A 9,880-nucleotide genomic window follows, 5' to 3' on the forward strand; every position below is an offset into this window, starting at 1 on the left:
CAAGTCTAACTTCATTTCACGGGTAAATGTAACTTTAAATAATCATGGACATACCTCCTACCTACTCTCAACAAACAAAATAAACATTGCAATTGAAATGTCTTTTTCTGTCATTTTCTCCACGGGAGAGCCTTTGTCCCCTTGCATTCACCCACTCCAGCTCCCCCCGCCATGGCTTGCCTGCAGCAAGTGGACTCACCGATCATGTGGATGCTGATCCTCCCAGGTCTGGTCCCAGGCTGCTGCTGGATGGTGTCATAGAAGGTGCCCTGACCAAGCTGAACCGCAGTCACACTGACCCAGAGACTCAGGCAGAGGAGCCAGGACATGACAGGACACATCTGCTGAGGGCCAGCAGAGGAGGAGTCAATAACAAGTAGATCATGTTGCCCACCTCACACACACACACACACACACACACACACACACACACACACACACACACACACACACACACACACACACACACACACACACACACACACACACACACACACACGCCGCAAAAACACAACTATGTACACACAGGGGCATGCACGCACACAAACACACACCTATGTACGCACACTTGCATGCCCACACACCAACACAGACACAAGCATTAACAACTGTCCGAAAATCAACAAGCAATGGAGGTGTTTGACACGTTTCGCAGGAAGTCTACCTCCTGCCCCCTAATGCTGGTGGTCCTCTGGCCGCCTAACTGTTTCATTAGCATGACTAACCACGCGGGCAGTGCTGCTCATTCTCTCCCTTGTCTTCTCTCTGTGAGCCCCAAGGCAGTGTGTATATATATATATATATATATATATATATATATATATATATATATATATATATATATACTGATCATATATCTATATCCACATGAAGGCTATCCCTAGGGAGTTTTTTTTCTATGCAGCAGAGATTTCCCATGACCCCCCAACCCATCCCCCCCCCCCAATCCGCTTTAAACCCCCAAATTAGAGCAAAGATCAGATTTCACAGGGAGCTGTCTGTCGGGGCTGGTGCTGTCACTACCAGGATAATGTGCTTGTGACACAGCAGTAATGGGAACGACAAAGACCTGCGAGGGATCAGCGACATGCCGATTAGATAATCACATTAATAATGTCCCCGAAGAAGACATGACAGAGGAAGGACAGCGACAGCAAGGTAGCCTTCACACTGGAGAATGGAGACGAGATATTAAATAGACCCATTCCTTATAGTTTGACAGCTAATAACTTCCTGTGTGTTGCCAGGTTTAAATGTAATGTCATAAACATGTGATGTGTTGGTAGGACATCCTTTCTGATTAAAATTAAGGGTCAATTGAATTGAGAAATGTGCATTAAATGAAGATAAACATGATCCATTCAAAGGGTTTTGATAAACTTGATTTATTTACGACACTTTTTTCCTATATGTGGATTGCACACTAAACAAAAAAACATAAATAACACACACAAAGCTTATGGAAATAAGCAAAAGCTTAATTGAATGTGTGAATGCATTACATCAATCTATCTGTCTCAGATATTGAATAAAAAACATTTTCCTAGCTATCACAGATGGAACATTGCAGTACAGTTTAACCCAAACCATTCATTCATTCATTCATTCATACATTAATTCATTAATTTGGCAAACATGAAGGTGCAGAATTTAAAGAGTTATTTTTACCAAAGCAGGTTGACATTTTTCCACAAAATAATTGTTTTTTTTCTCACACAGACTCAAACAGTCTTTAATATTGAACAAAGTCTTACCTGAAAATCCCAAGACAGCGTTTACAAATATCTCAACAGAGTGATGTAAATCCACCCATGTCTCTGCCCGTTGATCCTCCTCAACTCTGTGGATGTGTGTCGGAGAGGGGAAACTCCACTGACCGTCCCTCCCTGCGCCCCCACTTTGACAACAACCCGCACAAAGACAACCCGAGTGGGTCGAGTGGTACAAGAAGAAGCAGGAGCAGAACAAGATATTTACAGCACTTTCAATTCTACCTTTTGAAATATCACTGGTTGTGCCCCCTCCTCCCTTGAGGAGCTGCCGACACTGATACTGAAATCCTTTGCCCTCCCTTCTCCTCCTCGTGCATTGACGGGCGTGTGCGCAGCGCTCCTTAATGAACTGTAGTGGAATCTCTGCTCCCCGCTCAGCCGTCCGCGTGCTTCCATGGAGGGTCTCGAGCGTCTGAGCGTGCGGCTCGGGAGCCGCGTTCCCCTCAGCGCGCACCGGTAAGTAACGGATGTTGCTGCAAAGCGCGCAGGCTGTGTGTGTATGTGTGTGTGTGTGTGTGTGTGTGTGTGTGTGTGTGTGTGTGTGTGTGTGTGTGTGTGTGTGTGTGTGTGTGTGTGTGTGTGTGTGTGTGTGTGGTTGTGTGTGTGTGTGTGTGTGTGTGTGTGTGTGTGTGTGTGCGCGCGCGTGCGTGCGTGCGTGCGTGTGTGTGTGCTCCGCGCCCTCACACTGTAACACAAGTCCTAGAGCCAGCCCGCTTCTACATTACATTACACACTGCGTGGGGCGAGAGTCCACCTGATCATTAGCTTCTCGGTTAAAATGCAAATCAGTCCGACTTGCACGGTGCGCAGAGCGACCGAGCTGAGGGAACATTTTATATTTATTTCATCATTTATTTTTTCTTCTGATTTGACGGGGGGGGGGGGGGGGGGGGGGGTTGATTTTTCTCTCTTTGCATTCTGTATTACCATGTTTTGAATGTTACAAAACACCGTACAAAATAACCCAGAAATTAACAGCAACAAAAATGTAAACAGTAAGTAGCAGTAGAATGTGAGTTCCTAGGAGCAGGTGACCGGTGTGTCTTCGAGGCTGGAGTGCGAGACCACGACAAGACAGGGAAGAGCGGAAGCAGTGGTGGCGACGGCCAGATGTGAAATTAATCTGTTTATCTGAGCATGTAGGCCTACTGTATGTGTGTCTGTCCGTCCGTCCCCGGCACATGAGCTCAGAGTGCTTCTCCTCTGTGCCTTTGTGTTACGGAACACAACCCAAGGCCGTCTCACACTCGCTGTCATCAGCAGAGCTGGCGGGGACTTTGCATTTTTTATTCCAATTGTGTGTTTTTTTTATTGACACAAGTTCCCAGCCAGAGACGTGTGCCCAAAGTGAGGCTGTGGCCCTGAGCGTCTCAATCTCTCCTCAAATCGTGAGCGGAAAACAGTTGTGTGATCGCCATGCAAAAATAGACGCTTTCTCCGTCCAAACGGGCGGGGAAACGGTTGTACGACGGCAGTAAATTGCAGGGCAGCATTATCTCCTCTCCTTTGGTGAAGCATGGGCTGGTGTACCCTACGCTGGAGGAGATAAGGAAGGAAACGTTGAAGAACCTATTCCTAGCATTTGAAACATTTTGAACGGCCCTTATCACGGCTGCTGACTTCGTTACTTCCGGGTCACTGAGTTAGCAACCTTCCTAAGCAAAAAGGTTCCATTCGACCTCAGCCTGAATGTCTGGAAGAAAGTGTTGTCTGGTCACCTGCTCGGCTCATAAGGCGGCAGACGACCGCTTATCTAAAGACAGAGGAGTTATTCTTATCTGCACATTGTCACAGTGTACGATTTATAGCTTTCGCAATTACAATTAAACATAATTCATGCCATTATCCCAACTAGAGTTTTCGCGTGCGCGTTGCACGCCAACCTCTAGTTGTAATTAACAGGGTTAATTGTTCAATGGAAAGTGTAGTATACTATGCATGCAAATTAATTATTAAATAGCTTTTACTGTAATTCAGGGCTGAAAAGTGCATTGACATTTTAAAATGCAAGGCAACTACAATTGGTTAGTTGAAAATAATAATCATCATTGAGATTAAACATCTCTTCCAGTGTCCTGGCCTAGACAGGCAGCAGTAGCCTACAGTCACACATAGCATACACACAAAACATCAGAAAAATAAAACAACTAAAAGAGTCTGCAGGGGGGACGGGGGATATCAATATCGCAAGACATTTCGGGAGGCTCAAGGAGGGGGGTAATATTACATTTGAGCAACAAAGTGTAATCTTGTGGTGGACTCTATAGACATAATTCACCATACTGTGTTATTGACATGTTTTCGTTGTGTTATAGGGACACTCTCTCTTTATGATCACGTCAATTGTGTGTTAATATGCCGGTCGGCGCGATGTTTGAATTTAACGTTTTTTATATGACAAAACAAACGTCCTGCCGTTGCTTGTCGAGGTGAGAAATTGTCTCTTCCCTTCTTTTATCGCAGTTTATACATTCTATAGACAGAACGTCTTACCTGGGAGAGTTTGTCGACGGCAGAGCCGTTATGTTTAAAAACATAACGTCTTACCTGGGCGGGTGTCGCTGCGGTGTGTGTGGGTGCGTGTGTGTTCTTACCTGCGTGTGTGTCAATGGCGGGGCCGTTATGTTTAAAAACATAACATCTTACCTGGGCGAGTGTGTCGCTGCCTTTGTCTTGATGTGCGGTGTGTGCGCGCGCGCGCGCGCGTGTGTGTGTGTGCGTTTCCGTGTATGTTCGTGCGCATGTGCGTGTGTGTGCGGTTTGTGTATGCGGTGTGTATGTGCGTGCTTGCGGTGTGCGTTCGCGCCTGCTGTGTGTGTGTGTGTGTGTGTGTGTGTGTGTGTGTGTGTGTGTGTGAGCTGCAGGCTGCTTGGCATATGCGCATATGACGCAGGCCTGGTGCGACAGGCCTGCTATTATAGTAGTTTACTTGCTCGAACACCCACATTGCTACGTCTCCAACAGTTCTTAGAGATGGGCAAACAGTGCATGTGGCACAGACCTGGAACCTGTATGCGCTCCTCCAAAACAAGCAACGATTTGATGTGTGATGGCTGAGAGGGTTGTGAGCGCATTGAGCCTTTTGTGTTGACAGAGGAGCTATTGAATCTAGATACATCTAAAGTCAGAATCTAAAGACTTCTTTCGCCTAAACGAAGCCAATAAGAGAGCCTCACCACGACAGACTCGTACAGTGGAACGAGAAGCTACCATAGATGTTTGGGTTGTGTGGTGCTGCTCCACAGACTTGGTGACTGACATTTGGGAAACCCAACCCTTCGAAAAATAAAAAGGTTTGTTTTCAGCGGGTTTCTTTGTGTGACCTTGAGAGTTCACGGAAGGGAGGAAACGACAACATCTCGCTCAACTTCCTTCTTGGTGACAGCTGCAAGAATTCAACCTTTGACCTTTGGGTTATGGCTGCCATCACTGCGTGCACACAACTCCATCCATGACCTCCCTTCGCAATTGTTTGGAAACAAGTGTATTATATGAGTTCTCTGTTTTTAACAGGTGAGGCTGCTCAGCCCATGGCTGTGACCCCGACATGCCTCAGATGATGTGCGTCAGCTCAAGTGCGTCAGCTGAAGCTCAGATAGCTTTGACATTTTGAAAGTCTAAATGCCTCCTTGAAAACGAAACAAACTCTAGCTTTATAGCATGTATAGTAATGGTAAAGTATGGTGTAGAACACCAGAAGTATAGTATAATACAGCATTGAGTAGCACAGAGTAGAGTACAGTGTAATGCAGCATTAGCCTTGGAACCAGACAGATCTCTGAGCTCATGTTTAATTTGCCCTGGCATATGCTTCTGGCCCACTCCTGTTCAGACAGATGTCCACCAATAGCAGACGTTTATCTGATGTGGGCTGGCTTTGGTACGATGACTCTTTAGGAGCGACGTTGAGACATTTTATAAACAACCAAGATGGCGACAGCTGATTTGTCACACGTTTCTTTTTTCTCTGAATCGTTTTACGTCTCTCCAATTGCGCCAACAGACATTTATGTCTGTGCCCGCTGAAAACGCACCTTCAATTTAAATGAGCTGAGAGGTTCTAGAATAATACATATTTGCAAATTGGTCTGGCAGTGTCAGGCTAGTAAAGCACACGAGCCAATCAAAGTAGAAAACTAAATGAAACATGGAATGGAAACAAGGAAGAATTGTGTGAGCTTATTGTTTCTAATCTATTAAGGGATACACTGCCCCAGCAAGACTCTTCAAAATCATTTTCTAACCTGAAAGCATGCCCAAAATGTACCACCCACTAATGATTTTCACATGGTTGTTCCCTGGTTGCATGTTTGAAGGAACACTGCAGTGGAAATTAAATTTCAATTGGTGGACCCAGATATGGCATATCAGACTCACTGGCTACTTCACAAGCCCTTACAGGCTTCTTCCCTTCGTTTCTCTGTACAAAGGATATTTATATTCAATACCTCGACTGAGGGAGCTTTCCCACATATCCCCAAAGGCATGTTTTTTTTTTCCTTTTGTGTTAAAACATTAAAAACAATAAACTAATAGAGAGAGAAAGGGAAAGAGGGCGAATGAGAGAGCGCTAATGACATGGCCCCAAGATAAGACATTGGTATTTTGTGCCAGGGTTGGTCAGCACAGAAAAATGTCAATAAATCATTGTGCTTCGCTTCAAGCTGAGGTTGTGAGCGCTTGTTTCTGTGATATGCCGCGGGATGAAACATGAAACATTTTATCTTTTTCTTTTTTTTCTTCCATTTCCCTAAGCTAAGCCTAGTCTTGTCATAACAGCCAACTGAAAGGTTTCTGTGCCCTAAAAAACACATGACATTTCAGGATGATATTAATGCTGATTACAGCGACACTGTGCCCACTGGGATGATTGGTATCACACAGAGAATGTCATGCTACACATGACGACGGACATAAAAACGAGGCTGCTTTTATGCATATACTTTAAGCCGTTGAAGAAGGAGAGAAAGCGGTTCGGGTTGGGATATAGGGGTGTTTTGTATGCGCTGAGGTTCACGCTTTGAAGAAGAACAGGAAAATAGTCAATATTAATAATTTTCACCTAAATATTGTAAAATTTTTATGCCATAAATTATTATTAGAATAATAAGCTTATATTGAAACACTTATTAGCCGAATTGGAAATAAAAGAGAAGGGATGGGGCAATAGCTTGTGATGTAGTGAGGTCAGACCAGTTCCCCGCATTGTTGACATAGTGCACAGAACATAAATCTTTGGGGATAAATCACATTCCAGGAAGGTGGAGTAAAATGATGAAGGATGCCATTCAGGTCATTCATTTACATTTTCCTTTCTTTATTCTTTTACTCAGTGTCTTTTTCCTTTGATAGATTCACAGCTTCTTTCCGGAAAGGTCAACGTTAAAATAGCTGGTATCTGCTCTATTTGCATGAGCCACTTCCTGTGCTCAGTCAAGTAAGAAATGAGATTGTATTTTTTTCATGAAAAGCAGAGTGAGAAACTGGCCTTTGAATCTCACTTCAGTAGGGTATTAATATCTAAGTGGGTGGAATCTGATCAAACTAGCTATTAAAATAAGAAGTAATCTTGGAACTTGATGTTTTTTCAATTTACCGATGCCCCCTCGCGTTTAATGGAAATTGAGCGGCTCGACTTTAACATCAGTTGATCTTAACATTTAATAGATTCCATTATATGTTTGTCTTGGATAAGAGTGAGGAATAGTTCACCAAGCAGAATCATCTCATTACCTTCCCAGACACAAACCCTGCAGCTCCCAAGATGCGCTCTGGGCAGAGCAGACACAGATTAGAAACACTAGTATTTGCCTACAAACCCTCTCACCTATAGAATAGGACGCCTCTGCAATATTTGATTGTTTCTGCAAAAACACATATCTTCAAATTGGTAATAATTATTTTTTATTGAACTAATACTGAGAGAGTTCCCTTGTGCTCCAGTGCTATATATCTAAATGTCAGTTGGCTGTCAGTAGCATAGCAATATCGTCCAGGAGACAGAGGCAGATAGGTAGATAAGTCAAACCTGTAGCTGTTCTCCCGGGCCAAATGGGTGACGGCCGTCTCCATAGACAGCAGATGCTGTCGCCTTCTGGCTCTCAGCCTCGACGTTTTATTCTAGTAACTATCTCTGTCTTTCTTGAGATTGTCCATGGTAAAAAAAAATGGCACTCTCGCATGGCATTCAGGTAGAGGGAAAAACATGGGTTTAAAAAAATGTTTCCCTGCCCGGACGAATGTAGAATGTAGTCTGTAAGAGCAGTCGACTAAGCTAAGTGTTTGCCTTAATTATGCCTGAGTTTGAATCGTGATTTTTTTTGTGTAAACCTTCTTGAGAGTAGCTCAGACTGGTTTTTACTTAGGACGCTGCTCACCTCTATAAATGTATATTAATGATTCATATGCTATTACCGCTGAACGTCACTCATGTCACGGTATATGTCATGATGCATCATGAAATGAGAGCTGCCAAGACATCATTAAAAAAACATGTCGGTGATGTAATGCAACCGTATGCCTTTTATACGTACATTGCCTGAAATGAAATCACAAAGTGTCCTTGAAGTGCCGTCCTCAAAGATAAACAGTTGGCAACACGTGTCTCTCGTCAACACATCACGATCACTATCCTGTACACACACACATGCATACACAGGCACACACACACACACACACACACACACACACACACACACACACACACACACACACACACACATAAAGCCTGTGTAAATAAATGCTTTTCTTCTCTGACTGAGTGTCAAACCGAATGCAGGTCTCGCTTTGATCGTTATTCGTCTTTGTAATGACGACAGCACCGTGGAAAAGCCATTTAATACCATATAATCAAGCCTCTCCTTTAAAACCAAGCTCAGAACTTGCGGTGGAGGGGGGAACAATTTTGATTTGTACCGCTGTCTTCAATAAAATCGGCTGTTGGTGCCAACGTAGGGAAGGTGCGTTATGTGAGAGGAAATCAATTAGGGCTCTTTGGTGTCATTTGTCAGAGTGATGAACATCTGTGTCAGGCGGCCTGGCGTTGCTCTGTTCTGTTTTCCCTGTGCACACATGGATTATAAGGATCCTTCCATTTAAAAACACCCCTCCTTGCACAGCCAGATGAACTCATGCCACCAGTGATAAGTGTGCCTGGTGGAAAAGCACTCAGCGAAACCAAACAAGGGCACTACAATATATGTCATTTGTAATATAGTGCAATGGCAGGCTTTCTGAAACTGATTTGATACTGATTTCCAGAAACACTTGAACCGTGAATATTCTGTGCGCTGGCAGCCTGTAGATGCTGAAGTCTGAAGGTGTGATTGGACGGTGGTGTGGTGGACGATTTTAAGTTCATAGTCATTATATGCTCAAAGACTGTTGAGTAGACCAAAGGCCCCTAAAAAGCGGTCAAATAATGACCCAACCCTTAATTGCAGAGGGAGTCTCTCCCAATGTGTCAAATATTTCACAGTAGGCAACTTATATTTTTAACAGCTGAAATAGATCTGAAAAGAAAGGAACACCATGACTAACAAGATTTGAAAAAGAAGGTTTACAAATGACTCTTATGAGATTGTCCATGTTTGGAATATATTTACGGGCTAGGAAACATAATCCTCAAAACTACAGTTCTTCTCATCATCCATAACTGATATAATAGGGAAATTAGTCATATAAAACCCGCAACTGTACATCTGCGCCCGGTGAGAGAGGAGGTTGCATATCAAGCTGGCTGGCTGGAGCACTGCTGTGAATGGCTCCTGTGAGGATGGGGGGGGACCGAAAAGCTTTTTTTTACCCCGCCAATGGAAGACTGAGTCAGGTTTATGACTACGGGGAGCAGAGGGTGGCCTTTATTTCTCTGAGAAGAATCATTATTATTACCCTGCAAATTCATGGTGTGCTTCTTGAGAGAACCTACGAGCAGAGTGCCTGTCATTTCTCTTACCTCTCTTATACATTATTAATAAGTCGAAGGCCCTATCATCCACTGTACTGTATGCTAGTGCCATACATCCTCAGTGGAAACAACACTGAAATGAATGCTGTGTTTGTGTTTTCTGTTCCTTGCCGTATATGCTCGCGATGGGTTTTTTAAGATG

At 43.9% G+C, this 9,880-nt stretch overlaps 1 protein-coding gene across 3 annotated transcripts in view; it reads right to left on the minus strand.

Annotated features, from left to right (window-relative positions):
• Positions 1-2,236, minus strand: part of LOC115545499 (chemokine-like protein TAFA-1) — a 29,459-nt gene extending 27,223 nt beyond the window's left edge. For 2 of the 3 annotated variants that reach the window (XM_030359905.1, XM_030359163.1), the window contains exons 1-2: positions 1,755-2,235; positions 200-341 (exon numbers count right to left, since the gene is read on the minus strand). In XM_030359905.1, the coding sequence (XP_030215765.1) occupies positions 200-341 (142 nt within the window). In that variant the 5' untranslated portion in view covers positions 1,755-2,235. Of the gene's footprint in view, positions 1-199; positions 345-1,754 lie in introns of all 3 variants that reach the window. The other variant, XM_030360563.1, reaches the window with a different exon arrangement.
• Between the last annotated feature and the right edge of the window lie 7,644 nt (positions 2,237-9,880).

Source organism: Gadus morhua, chromosome 1, assembly GCF_902167405.1.
Source record: "Gadus morhua chromosome 1, gadMor3.0, whole genome shotgun sequence".
NCBI classification, from domain to species: domain Eukaryota; kingdom Metazoa; phylum Chordata; class Actinopteri; order Gadiformes; family Gadidae; genus Gadus; species Gadus morhua.